Genomic DNA, 14,039 nt, shown 5'->3' with positions numbered 1-14,039 from the left:
CCGACACAAACACTGCGCTTCACACCGAACACCTTACCAGAGTGTGAGCCACCACAATCCTGAGCATGAGAACAGGCATCCACAGCCGCAACGCAATCTTAATCCTCTGCCTTGGAATCAGCATTGTTACATAGTTTGCAGGCAACAACAGGAGACGGCTGCACGCGTGTGTGTGCGCGTGTGTATACTTCTTTAAGTGGGTGGGCACATTGTGTGTGTGTGTGTGTGAGAGAGAAAACGTTTGAGGGTTAGGCTTTGCTTACAGGTGAACTGATTTTAACAGTAACAGAAATCACTGTTTTGACGTCTTTAACTGATTGTGTGTGTGTGTGTGTGTGTGTGTGTGTGTGTGTGTGGGTATGCACCTAAGACAAGAATGAGTGTGTATCAGATAACAGCTACTGGGAAAAGCCCCAGCAGTGTGAAGGTTCCTCCAGTGTGCGTGAAGAAAGAGAAAGTGAGTGGGTTTAAAGGAGTGCTGCAGCTGAGTGTGTCTGGCAGAAAGCTCCAGTGTGTATGTAAGAGAGACAAGAAAAGAGGAAAACACGGGAAGGAGAGCAGAAATGATATCGAAGCAGCAGCAGCAGCATAAGGCACCGGTGTAGTAGACAGCTGTGAGCAGGCTCGCTTAATATACACAGGAGGGAGGGGGGGGAGCAGGTCAGGACACACACTCACTTTCTCTCTCTCTCTCTATCACACACACACACACACACACACACACACACACACACACACAGTTAATGATGGTAAGAGAAGGAGGACAGAAGGGGTGTATTTTTAGAGCTAATTTCTCTCTTCATGTGTCTCCAACTCCTCCTTGCTTACAGAAAGTAGCACAGTTTAGCGGTGGCAGGGGTGCTGTGTGTGTTTGGGTGTAAAAGAAAAAAACAACAACAAAAAAAACAACCTCACAGAAAGAAAGTTTATAATCGCTTTAACTCCACGCAGCAATTTGTGACCGAAAAATCGAATTGTGACACGAGTCCTTTCAGAATGACTCACAAAATGATTAAACGTTCCTCGTATGGATGCTAGGCGGACAAATATAAAGAACATCTTTAAATAAACCATTAAACTAGAACAACCAGCCACCCACTCACACTCCACACCACATATAGTGCTGTATAGTTTGCACAGTAAATCAACCGATGGAATCAGATTACCTTCAGACTCTGGAAAGACTGATTAAATAAAGGCTCAAGCCAAAATGTTTCCAGCGTAAAGTTGAACAACTTTAATATAAACTGAGCCTCGGGCCTCTCCAGTTGTTGCTAAGAACATATTTAACAGGATGTGTCAGAATGTGAATATGACTCACTCAAGCTACAGCGAGCTTTACATGCCCACATACAGCAGAGGAAGAATAATAACTGCTCCAATTGTACCAGCAGTGGGCGATTGGTCACAGTTAAAGACACAAATACATTTACAGCGTAACCTTTCTAAATATTAAACACTAAACAAATCAGATTTACATGTTCCCAACAAGGACCAAACAAAGAAATACTGGCCATGCTGACTCCAGCCACCAAATGCAGTCGTTTACTTTCACCAAAGAGATCATGCAGAGTTGTAGCCACAGGTGTTGAAAACACACCTAAGATGCTCCAGTTCGTCAGTGCTGTGACTGTGTCGTTAACCGTGAATGTTTTCAGAGTGTACTTTAAGGTGAAAGTGAGGTTATTATGCAAAGTTTAACTGGGACAACCCACTTGAGATTAAATCGCTTTGTATGTGACCTATAAACTGAAATGAATCTGATGCAGATACTGAGGCTATAGCATATACAGTCACGGTTCCTCATTCAATTCTAAAGGTTTTACATATCAGGAAATAATGAAGACATCATTAGAAAAAATTAAGCCTGAATGCAGCAGTAGTGTGTAGTAAGGGTGTGCTTAGTTTGACATGGTGTACAATGTGTTATTGCCTAATTTAAAGGCCCTCTAAGGAGGGTGGTGACTTGACTGGACTGTGAGTCTCAGTTTATTAGGTTTATGTGGCAGGGTGTGGCTTGCGATGCCACTGCAGGTGAGATGGATGCGCCTGAGTGGCATCTACAATCACGCCTCGCCAGCTTATACCGGATCCTGTATTGGTTGTTGCTGTGCAGGTGTAAATAAAGCTGAAAAGCTTGAAAATGTCACCGGGTCTGCTGTGGTTCGTTACTGTTTGAGAACAGCACCATCTACATGTAAATGGTAAACAGACGGCTTCAACATGGGGTTAGTATCTCGCCCAAGGATATTTGGCATGCAGACTGGAGCAGACTGGGATCGAACCACCAGCCACTGTTAGTAGGTGACCTACTCTCCCACCTGAGCTACAGCCACCTGCATCAATGACACTAAAGCATGTGACTCCTTTAGTGTCATTGCTCGTGTCGGTCTCATTTTCAGGAGGCGGTGTCGAGTCTGTGATGAATCTGTTGGGTCAAGCTGTGCTAATTCTAGAGAACATCACAAATCAAACTCCTCCACAGCCACACAGGAAATGAAACATCCACATTTCAATATCAGCTGAAAAATCAGCGTACACGCATAAAAGATCTGTGACAGCAGCTTCACTCAAGTCAGTGTCTGCAGATTTAATGAAAGTTCAAACACCACATATGAACGTGAGTCACAACAGTTTGATATTAGTTCCCACAGACGGAGTGAGGGCGAGCAATGATATTTTGGTAAATGCAGAAAGAGAGACGACGAAATTAAGAGAAAATGAACAGTGGTACCTTGAATGATAGAGTGACAGTGGGAGGGAGAAAAGGAAGCGGATGGAAGAATAGTTTCTGACAGCCATCGACTGTGTTGGAGGAGAGTGGAGGGAACACAGCAGAAATGCAGGAAAGTAATGACTGACATGACTGTGAGTGGGAGGAAGGCTATACTGAGATGTATACTAAGAGATGAAGAGTGAGGTGATATGGTCGACTGGAGAGCTGATAAATGAAAGAAAATGACTTAATAAGCTGCTTTAACAGAAAGCTGCAGGTACAGAGATCAGACATCGGTTTAGTCTTTAAAGATGTAAAACTCTCACGATGACAACTACAGGTTGACATCCACAGTGATTGAGCAGAGCAGGGAAACCCTCAAACTATCCCACATCACAGACTCGACACACACCTTTATGGCAAAAACATCCATCCATCCGCTACCGCTTATCCTTTTCAGGGTCGCGGGGGGTGCTGGTGCCAATCCCAGCTGTCATAGGGCGAGAGGCGGGGTACACCCTGAACAGGTCGCCAGTCTGTCACAGGGCTAACACACAAGGACAGACAACCATTCATACTCACATTCACACCTAGTGGCAATTTGGATTATCCAATTAACCTATCCCCACAAGCTGCATGTCTTTGGACGGTGGGAGGAAGCCGGAGTACCCGGAGGAACCCACGCAAACACGGGGAGAACATGCAAACTCCACACAGAAAGACCCCGGCCTGATGTTGGAATTGAACTCAGGACCTTCTTGCTGTGTGGCAACAGTGCTAACCACCGTGCTGCCCAAAACAGTGCCAACAAAACATGCAAACAGACACGCACAACCTCCTGAGTCGAAGTGATGGCACGATCCTCAAAGAGTACGAAGAACGGAGCAGATGCTTACATGTGTCGGCAAGTAGAGGTCATATGGTGTTCCAGAGTCTACGTCAATGGCATGGAAACCAGACACGGAGCCGTAGATGACCTTTAACCTTTGACCCTCCTCCACTGTCAGGTCAACAGAAAGGGGCTTTTGAGGCAGAGTTCTGAAGGACTGGGCAGACACACAGACACGATGATTAAGTTACATAAGTTTGCACATTGGCCTAATTACATAATCTAAAGTGAAACTGCTCCATTAATAATAATGCAGTGTCACAAAAGCTGCCATCCTAAGATAGTCCACCTAATTCTTCCATTTTTGGCCTGTGACACAGTATGGAAGAGAAAGTAGTTCAGGCCTCAGAGGACAAACAGAAATGGGACACATCTCTGCTGAGAGTCTGTGGTTATGAGACCCAGAACCTGATGTGTCCTGTCTGTGTACATGCAAGTGTTCGACTGTGGAAATAACACAGCAATAACCCACTTAATCAATGAATCGATCAATGGAAAGGAAAGCTGAGCAGGCTGATGTTCTTAGGTGTTACACCGCGATGTTAAACTTAGCTTCACTTTGTCTGTAGTGCTGTTAGTTAGCATGCTAAAACCAGCATGTCAGCCTGTTTACATGACTACACACACTGGTTAGTAAAAAGGCAGGTGTTTCAAGTTTTCAAGTAGAAGAAAAGTCTGAGATAAACTACTGTGTGACTTTACGATTACTACAAACATCTAAAAAAACCTTCTAATAAGTAGAATAATTAGTACTTTCCATGATATTAGTATTTCACAGCTCCACAGACTGATGAACTTATATTTTCAGTATCTCTTATTTTTATTGCATTTCATTAATTTGTTACCAACCTTAAAGGCCATGAATTTGTGGTAGGGTTTTGGGGCCCAAGCGTACACCTCCACAGCATTCTTCAAGGCAATCACCAAGAACTTTATCTTCTCATAACGCACTAGGAAACAGAAAAACAGAAACAAAACAAGCGGTAAGGAGCGTGAAAACTCTGAGACCACATATTCTACACGTAGCTCCTAAAGATCACTACATACACAACATCTGTAACCTGCATTAGTTTGAAGCTCTGTAAAATATCATTCTGTTTTTATTTAGTGTACCTACCCACTTTATAGTGGACACAGCCCTCTAAATCACCCACTGACGTCCAGCCCTGTCTCTTCTCCACCTCCGGGTCATTACGCAGGATTTTATTCCTTAACCAGGACAAGTAGTAGAGACGTAGCTTGTTCTTTTTTCCTACAGACAGAGAGGGAAGGATGCAAACGACTCCTGCTTCAGTGTGACAAAGTTTCAATCAGTTTCTTTGAGGTGACGGAGCAAACCAGAACAGAGCATGAATATCGAGCAGTCATCCGCACACAAGTGTCAGTTTTACCTGAAGAAACCTGTTAAACAGTTACAGTTTGAATGTGGTCTCTTTGAACTACTGTGCAAAACTTATAAGCAGAGTTTAATCATTATGCAGGGCAGAGTGCTGCACTCTGTGTCACTGTTTCTGTAGCTCTGAACATTTGAACATGCAGCACATATACCTGATATAGTAATCAACACATTGAGTCCTTCAAGTACATCCATTTGTTGAAACCGCCGCCTGCTGATGAGCGGGTACACCTTTCCCTGACCACTTCGATCCAGCAGCCACAGACCGTTTTCTGTGCCCACCAGCAGATTCACACCTGCACGTCAAAACAAAAAATATCAACACTGACACAGTTTGTAACATTTTCTGAAAAAATCTACGTCATTTAAAAACACAAACAACATAAAACACATAAAAACTACATACCCCATAATCCAGCACACAGAACCTCCGCGTTGAACTTCTTTTTGTACTTTCGGATCTCTGGCGTGTCGCTCTGTGGTCGAATGTTGGTTGGGTTCACGTTAACCACGGAGCCCTTCCTGTGGTTCTCTCTCTTCAGTGGCTCGCCCTTAATGCCCGCTGAATGCAAAAATGATTCAAGATAAAAGTTTAAAAAATAAAACTAAACTGTGCTCACAAAGCAAACTGTAGCTCGGCTCTCTGGTAGAAAACTCACTCGGGCTCTGTGGTGGTGATGAGATGGGGATCAATCGTGGATCAATGAAGGGCAGGAAGGAGGAAGATGATGATGTCGGGCTTTTACCAGTAGGACTGCCGATATCCTGATGAGCACAATGACAAGGGAAGAGATTTTATACTTTCATAAAAAACGAACAAAAAAAACAACACGACAGGCAGTTACAGTTATGAAACCATAAACCATAAACCATTTATATAATCATTTACCAGTTACAAATGATGGTTTTCATACATCAGTAACAACAGTTCCGTTAACTCGAAATCCAAACTGAAACCCAGGAAGACTGAGCTCCCAGCCTGTGCCACTACCTCCCTCTGGTGGACATTTATAACTAATGCAGTCTGTCACTTTATTTAAACCTTGGCTATGATAATGAGCCCAAAGGTTTATATCAAGTAGTCTGTTGACATTTATTAACACAAGGACATTAATACTGATACAACTGTAAGTCCATCTGAACTTAATCAGCACTTTGTCTTAAAAACAAACAAACAATAAACAAACAACTATTATTCTCATTTACAATCTAATTCTTTTGTTCTTGGATGCTACTAGAGTAGCTTTCATTCATAGTTCAAAATAATCCATATTTATGTTATACTGGGTTTTGATGCTGCCGATCAATTCATCCTCTGTCTTTCTTTAAGGCCCTCATCATATAAGATAACTTTTGAGTGATTGGTTGCCCCTCAAAAGCAATGCAATTTGATCTCAAGAGTAAAAAGACATCGAGTGTTTAGAGCTTTTGGCTCACAGCAGTTACTTTGACAGTGTTCAACGTGAACATCCACCACTGAAACAAACTGACAGTATGACAGCAACATAATGAAGAGCATGATATACTGTTTTCATTATAAACAACACTGCTGAACGTCGCTGTAGAGTACACTGAATGATAAACAGGGATGCTGATGATGACAATGACCAGAAGAAGTAAAGCAGCAAAGCTCTGAGAAATCTGTGCTGATTTTCTACTTACATGTAGATCCTGGTGTGTGGGGGATCCGGGAGATGTGGGCGATCTCAAATAGCAGAGTTCCCGTGCTCGCTGCTGCTGGATGAATGCATTGTGGGTAGGACTAGAGGAAGAAATTTTTTGCAGAAGGTCTGGTAGCAAGTAGGTGTCATCTGAACCCAACTGCGAAATCTATAGAGCAATACCAGGACAGGATGTAACTTGAGTAACTGTGAGGCGTCACATGAATGAATGTTAAAGCTTTAGGAAGTCAGCTTTTTTACACAACCAACCACAGAGCAGACAGTCACGTGTGCTCTGTGGTTGTGTTTGCTCAGTACCTGGTTGAGATTGTGGTGAGGCTGCAGGACGATGCCGTCGGGTATTCCTCTGAAGTATTTCCCTTTTCCATTGGACATGCCAGACCTTGAAACATACCGCTCGAGATTTTAGACTAGAGACCGACTGCAGATGTCACATTTCATAGTTAGAAACAAGACTGATGCAATAAAAGCAACACACTGGATCCTAATGACACCTGCTGTTTCAGACTGTGACTAACTCACAAACAACACTATAGTAACACTAATTTGCTTTCAGGACTGTTAAACCAATGAGATACTTGGCTTCTCCCAGGTTTACTGCCACAGGAATTGAAATCACAATAAACAGACTTGGATTTCATTTCCTCTTCATACTTAGCAGAAATATTTCAGTGCTCATTTCTCCCAGTAGATGCAGCAGAATTACTAATTTTGTGACTTTTTACTAGATTCTAAATATCAGTTTAAAAAAATCTTGCAACACATGTTTCGTCACAGTGCTGTTTGGAAACTAAAAGAGTTGCTTCACTCCTTCATGTGCAGCAGGACACTTTGTTTTTTGCTAAAAGAAACTATCGAGCAGGTCAAACACATGATGAGCTTTCTTAAACAATAACCTCTAACAATAAGAATACAACATCATAAATACACTGAGGATGTGTTTGGTTACCCGCTTCGCTCCTCGTCATCACTGCTGCCGACTTCATCGCTAGAAGAAGAGTATTCTGCGGCCTTGGTAAGCCGACCCAGAGCAGGTTTTATTCCCTGTGAGAGGAAAAGGAAGTAGCCGGAAAAATGAGTTGGACAGAGAGAAAAATCATAGATGTTAATGTGATGAAGCAAGTTTCAAATCAATGAGGAAGAGGGATGTAGATGACATGTGCATGTCAGTGCTTTGTACTGATACTATGATATACTGAAACAATTTAAATCTATAAACCAGTGAGACTGCACACATGCTGCAACAACACTTACCTGTGTGTGTCCACTGCTTATGTTATCCAGCTTCCTGTGCGGGTGGTGCTGCAGGAGGGGACTTTCCAGCTTGAAGTAACCTAAGACACACACATATGTTAGCAGCAGTAATCAGTGTGAGAGTTACATGTGGAATCTCATGTGTAAATATACCTGTTTCTTGCCAGACTGCTTTAAAGACAGTAAATGGACCCAAGGCTGTGAGCTAGTTCAGGCAGGTTACTCGAGCTGTACTGTCCTCATTGTCTACAGCAACACTTCTGAATCTAAAAAATGCTCCCTTATTCACAAAGGGTCACCACAGTGGGCAGCTCGGTATGTTTGATTTGACAGATTTTTTTAAATGTTGGATGCCCTCTCTGGGAAAAGCCTGAAATGACTTGGATCTCCTCCCGGGATCGAACGGACAATCTTTAGCTCGTTAGGCAAATGTGTGAACCACAATCTCAGCTTCATGTCACTGCATTACTGTGTGCTGTTTAAACTCCAGCATCCACCTGCAGCTTCCAGGGGAATGTTTAATAATGACTCCCTAAACTGCCCAGGTGATTTAAAATAAAAATATATTTAAGCTTCCATAAGACAGAGGCATGTTGTTCATAGTGTATTTGAAGAAAAGTGATTTACAATCCACCTTTTAAAAGTCCAGCCCACAGTTTACTTAAACTTATACACTAGCATTTCAGCTGCGCTCTGTCCAAATGGGCTCTATTTTCTTTCTATTTTTTTTTTTTATCTCCACATGACAGAAGTATCTGGCTCACCACTTGGTGTCTAACTGCTCTTGGTGCTGGTTGGTAGTTTACTGTTGGGTTTTAGAGCCATTTCCCTGAAAACTGCACAATACTGCAGCTCAAACTTTGACAATAGAAACTAAATCAATACAGTAAAGATTTAGCCTGTAAAACAAAAACAATGGACTAAAAATAAAGCCTTTGTCATGCTGTCACTTCAAACACTCCCTTTATATTTTCCACAGATTCATGTGATGCATTGTAATCATGAAGTAGAAACTTACAGGACAGTTACATTAGGGTTGGTTATCAAGTCGTTCAAGAAGGTAATTAAATACCCAAAGAATGACTGTTTATAAAGAGTTTGTTTTATGGAACAAAACAGGAAACAACTCCTGTTTGTTGTGTTTCCATCAAGCGTGAGAGAGAAGAAAGTCTTTCTGTGCTGCTGGAATCAAAAGTGTTCGTGGAAATAACATCATCGGGGCACCCAAGTATCACACATTCAATAAATCGAGACATCAAACGCTCCTTTTACTATTTACAAAGCAGTAAGCGGCTTTCTCTCAGTTGTAGAATGAGCAGATAAAGGTTTCGTCTAACCACAGAGGAGCTACACGACTGTCAAGAACAATGTCTGATCTGTGGCTTCGAACAAAGGAGGCTGAGGCCAGCAGCCAAACTGAGTGGGAGGCATCAAACGGTGTTTCCTTCCAACTACACGCAGAGGGCAACTTTGAAATCCTAAACATATTCTCCCCTCTGTCTATCCCAGCAGAAGTGCAGCTTCCTTGCTGCCGACCACAGAGGACACACCAAGCAGAACTTTGAAAAAGATGACTTGGTTGTTTCTTTCTCGCCGGAGACGCGGGTGGAGAGGGCAGGCTTTGAATACATCGCTCTGTTGTTGTGCTTTCTGTTGCAGTGTACTCTGCATGCGTACACCCCTCCCCCAACCCACGCCAGGCACCCATGAGATCACACCCACATACGCTGTTCACACTAGTGTCACACACATGGGCAAGTAAGGTGTAAATTTGAAGCGCTGCTGAGAACAGCAGTCAAAAACAAACACACTGCAAACACATGTTATTACTAAAATAACACGAGTGCTTTTAGCTGTTCAAAGATGGCAGAACCAAGATTATTAGTGCACAATATAAACTGAACCCTAAGGCAAGGACACTGTGCTCTGTTACTCCAACAGCACAGGACTGAGGTTAGTGAGGTGAGCTGTGTTTAGGCGTCACACACCTGGATGGTTGCTGCTTAAAGAGGAGCCTCCATGGGACGCACACCTCCCACTCTTATCTGCTGCAGACACTGGACTGCCACTAGATGGCGAGAGAGACACACAGACAGCATTACAGACGCAGAGTTAAAGACAGTTAAAGACAGGAAGTGAGCTGAATTGTGATCAACACTATACATCTCTCTGTCCTGATCTGAGAACGTCCTTCACACCGTCACTGCAGTGACAGTTTTCCCACCATTATTTTCATCTCATCAAAAATAATCATCCAGGCTAAATGAATCTGATCTGCTGTTCTCCCGAGGTGGATGCCGACATGCTGACTTAGACCGCCACACAAACACCAACAATAAGTCAGGCCCAACAACACTGTGGTAAAGAGACATTTTATTCTAATGAGGCATTAAAAGAAAAATGACTCGCCAGCTTAAAAGACAGTTTACTAGAGTTTACTACAACTAAAATAAAATGTTTAACTTCATATCAATTAATATTTTATACTAAATATGATATATACACCAGTAAAATAATGTGATAATGATAATGTGAAGAGCTGGTAGACAAATGAGGTGCTGAACAACGCTTTGCATCTGAAGCTAATTATTCTCACTGTGATTCTGGAAACTGCATTAAAACTCATTAATTATCGAGTTTGATTCCCGTGCATTGGCGTGTGCATTTTAAAAAACAAACACTGTGTCTGTGCTGACTGCTTCAAGAGTTCATTTCTCAGCAGAAGAAGAACCCAGGTGAGGTTTATGGCTGCTTGCACCACAAAGAATGAGTAACATGGTTGTTAAACCAACAGTCATCATGTAAGAGTCTCAAGTTTCCCTCTTTGTTTTTGTATTTGATCTTTTTTTGCTCTCTTCTGGGGTAAAGTTTAGTCATTTAGATGCTGCATGCTCCCATTCGGTCACTAGCTAGTTGCTATTGTCTAATACTTCAGATGTGGTGTGCAGTGGGTTTCTGTAAAACAAAAAACTGCACTTAAGACCGCTTCAAGAAAGAGGAAACTGAAGTGCTGCTAAAAGTTATTAGTGGGTTTGTCACTGCAAGTGACACTTGCTGAGTTTTTGATATTGTTATGTGTGAAAAATGAGCAACCTGTAACATTTAAACACACTTCTGCTCTGTCACAAACCCATGTGATGGTCTCTACTAATGGCAATCACATTACACACTTTAATACAAAAATTGATCCAAAAAAATGCCTCAGACAAATCAAATTTTGCACACACACCAGACTCGTTGTGTTGGTACAGACTGAACTGTAATGACAACCTGCTAACATTATGAACAGGACCTAGCTTAGTGTAGCCTACGCGTGTTAGCCCTCTTGCATTAGCAGCCACGTTTGGCACCGACTTGGTGAACCAAGCGCTGGTTCTTGTATGGACATCATGTATTAGTGCTCTACCTTGAGGCGGCCCTCTTGTGTCCTATCATCGGTTCCCTGCAGTAATACTTTGAGGTGGTGCGCTCTGGGACCTGAAAGATCAAAGCAAAATAGATTTAATAAAACCATGTGGACACAAAGCTCCCGCCTGATTATTTCACTAAATATTCTGTCGAGTCAAAGTATGTTAGAGCTAATTCTAAAAAAGGTTTATGTGGTTATGAAACCTTTACATTTACAATGCCTGAAAGGCTGCAGAGCAGAGTGCAATAAAATCTTTAATAACCCTCGGGGAGACATTTATTACTGAGAAACTAATGAGACCATTTGGCTTTGCCATTTCATAACATTTCAATGTTGCCCCTCTTAACACATCAAAGCCACGTCCAAATCATAGAGTGTGGAAATATTATCTGACTCGGAGGAATTTCTCTTTTCAGATCTTTGTGTGTGTGTGTGTGTGTGTGTGTGTGTGTGTGTGTGTGTGTGTATTTTTCGGTCAAGCAGCTGGCAGCCTTTTAACCTCTCATCTCTTGGGTCAAGTGACAAAGTCACAGAGAGGAAGACACACCCAGGAATGCAGGAAGAGAGCTGTGGAAATACCTATCGTCCTTCTCACGAGTTGCCCACATCCTGCATCTGCACAAGCGCAGACACCCACAGAGACACTGAGCTGCACCAGTGTCTATCGCTTCCCGTCAACTGTGCTAGACACGTCAAATATAAGGCTTTTAAAACATTTTTTAAGAGCATTTCAAAACCTTTAGTAGGGATTTATAAAAATGCCCTCTAAGTTTCATCATAATACTATTCAGAGGGTAAGTTATGTGAATTCAGGCAACAGGAAAAGTCATTAATGTCTGCCTCATAACTCACACTGTAGTGTTGTTTAACCCAGTGTTTTCACAGCCACTCCTTTGTTTAAGTCACCACACTGCAAGAAAGTGTACTGACTTATTAGCTGCTCTCTCTATAAGCACCATATGGCCTCCTGTTAGATCAACAACATAACACAGCAAATAGACAGCTTTACTGCACCCCCCTGCTGTCTCTGTAGTACTTATAAGTTGTTTCATCAACCCCATATGGTGTTCTGTTGGTAAATACACCAACTCTGTACATCACTTAGCAGGGAGAGCAGCGATATTAGCAGGTGAGATGAGGTAAATGTGAGAAAGATGATTTTAGTTGGGGGCATTTCACAACAAACCTCGAGGTAAAACACACTCCCTTCCTCCCCTCCTATCTGCTGCACACACAAAAGACTGACGACAAACACGCCAGCCACATAACAACCTCGTGCTCAATGCACCACTTCCTTAGCTGGGCAACTGATCAGAATACAAGATGCCAAATACACACACACACACACACACACACACACTCTCTCTCTCTCTATCCTGTGCTCATGTGATGCAGGACACAACAAAGACTTCCTCTTTTGGTGGGAGCCAGAAGAACAAAATGAATCACTTGAACTTATGTCTCGTTCACGCCAATCATCAAATCTGCACCGTGACCCAGTAAGGAGCTGGAAACTAAAAACAGATGATACTCACTTTGGGTGGAGTCTCCACAGAGTCCCAGAAGACACTGTCAGTTGGGGACACGGGAGAAAATAGGGACAAAGGGGAGATGGCCATGTCTGACATAGAGCTGCTGTGTGGGGCATCCCGACTTGAACGAAGATTTTCATTCTGGGAAAAAAGAAAAAAAGAAGAATGTAAAAAGTTATTAAATAGTACCTCGTGACAGCACTTAGCATTTATATGAAATGAGCATATTAGGCTTCAGTCACACTGGAGTAAAAACAGGACGGCAACCTCCGAGGAACCAAGAAACACCAGAGGTTTGTGAGTAAATAGGCCCTGTGACATTCTGGGGACCTGTTCGGGGTGTACCCCACATCTCGCACCCTGGAAGCTGGGATAGGCTCCAACACCCCCCCAAGGAGAATGAATAGTTGGATGGTGATTTTGTTTTTGTTGTCTGGGGCTAATTGCAAGTAGTTGTGGCACGAGCGTGCAGCAGCCTCAACCTCTGGTTGACCACTTTTCAACATAAGGCAACAAATCTTGGTCTGACTTGGACTGAGGGCAGTCACTTTCTAGTAGGTTGGCAAAGGGTTGTGATTAATTGCTATGTCATTTATAAATGTAGACAGATTGTCAACATGTTGCAACTAGTGCAACTTATCTGCACCATCAAAACCCAAGTTACAAAGGTTTGTGGCAGGTTATTTACTGAACACTGCTGAAATTTAACAGTGAAAAGCATATCTTCATCCAACATGCACGATAGTTGCTGCTAGGAATGCTCATTTATTTGGAATTAGAGTTGCGATCAGAAAGAGTGCGTAATTGTCACGGCTGGATGTGTCAAAACTGTGTGCAGTGCCAAAACTTTGGCTTTGTCCTGTTGCTCCACATATTCCTCCTCTGCAATAAGACAGATTTTATTGAAACGGAGCAGAACTGAAGTGTCAAAGTGAGGAGACGGAGAATCCAGATCCAGTCCATGTCGTTTCCTTCTTTCCAGTGAGCAGAGCAGCTTCCAATGTTTCAGGCTTTTATTCACGTTACTAAATCGGTACACAATCTCCCTGTTGTTTCTCAGCAGTGCGCACACACAGAGGAGCGGCAATATTTATTTCTCAGCCTCTTCTTTCTTAAAATCCAGCTATTAATTGGACTTTGATATTTGACCGGCTAGGCTAT

The 14,039-nt window shown here is 42.6% G+C and overlaps 1 protein-coding gene across 4 annotated transcripts in view; it reads right to left on the bottom strand.

The window, feature by feature from the left end:
- si:zfos-2326c3.2 (traf2 and NCK-interacting protein kinase) overlaps positions 1–14,039 on the bottom strand; it is a 57,641-nt gene that overhangs the window by 7,076 nt on the left and 36,526 nt on the right. For all 4 annotated transcript variants that reach the window (XM_014330041.2, XM_014330044.2, XM_014330045.2 and 1 more), the window contains 13 exons: positions 12,882–13,019; positions 11,344–11,414; positions 9,926–10,005; positions 7,938–8,017; positions 7,633–7,727; positions 6,981–7,065; positions 6,664–6,831; positions 5,661–5,766; positions 5,408–5,563; positions 5,154–5,297; positions 4,723–4,857; positions 4,455–4,555; positions 3,613–3,762 (listed from right to left, as the gene is read on the bottom strand). In XM_014330041.2, the coding sequence (XP_014185527.1) occupies positions 3,613–3,762; positions 4,455–4,555; positions 4,723–4,857; positions 5,154–5,297; positions 5,408–5,563; positions 5,661–5,766; positions 6,664–6,831; positions 6,981–7,065; positions 7,633–7,727; positions 7,938–8,017; positions 9,926–10,005; positions 11,344–11,414; positions 12,882–13,019 (1,509 nt within the window). The remainder of the gene's footprint in view (positions 1–3,612; positions 3,763–4,454; positions 4,556–4,722; positions 4,858–5,153; positions 5,298–5,407; positions 5,564–5,660; positions 5,767–6,663; positions 6,832–6,980; positions 7,066–7,632; positions 7,728–7,937; positions 8,018–9,925; positions 10,006–11,343; positions 11,415–12,881; positions 13,020–14,039) is intronic.

This window comes from Haplochromis burtoni, unplaced genomic scaffold (assembly GCF_018398535.1).
Source record: "Haplochromis burtoni strain Fernald_Lab_line unplaced genomic scaffold, NCSU_Asbu1 Contig_684, whole genome shotgun sequence".
In the NCBI taxonomy this organism is placed as follows: Eukaryota; Metazoa; Chordata; class Actinopteri; order Cichliformes; family Cichlidae; genus Haplochromis; species Haplochromis burtoni.
This window is presented reverse-complemented; position numbering and strand designations above follow the sequence as displayed.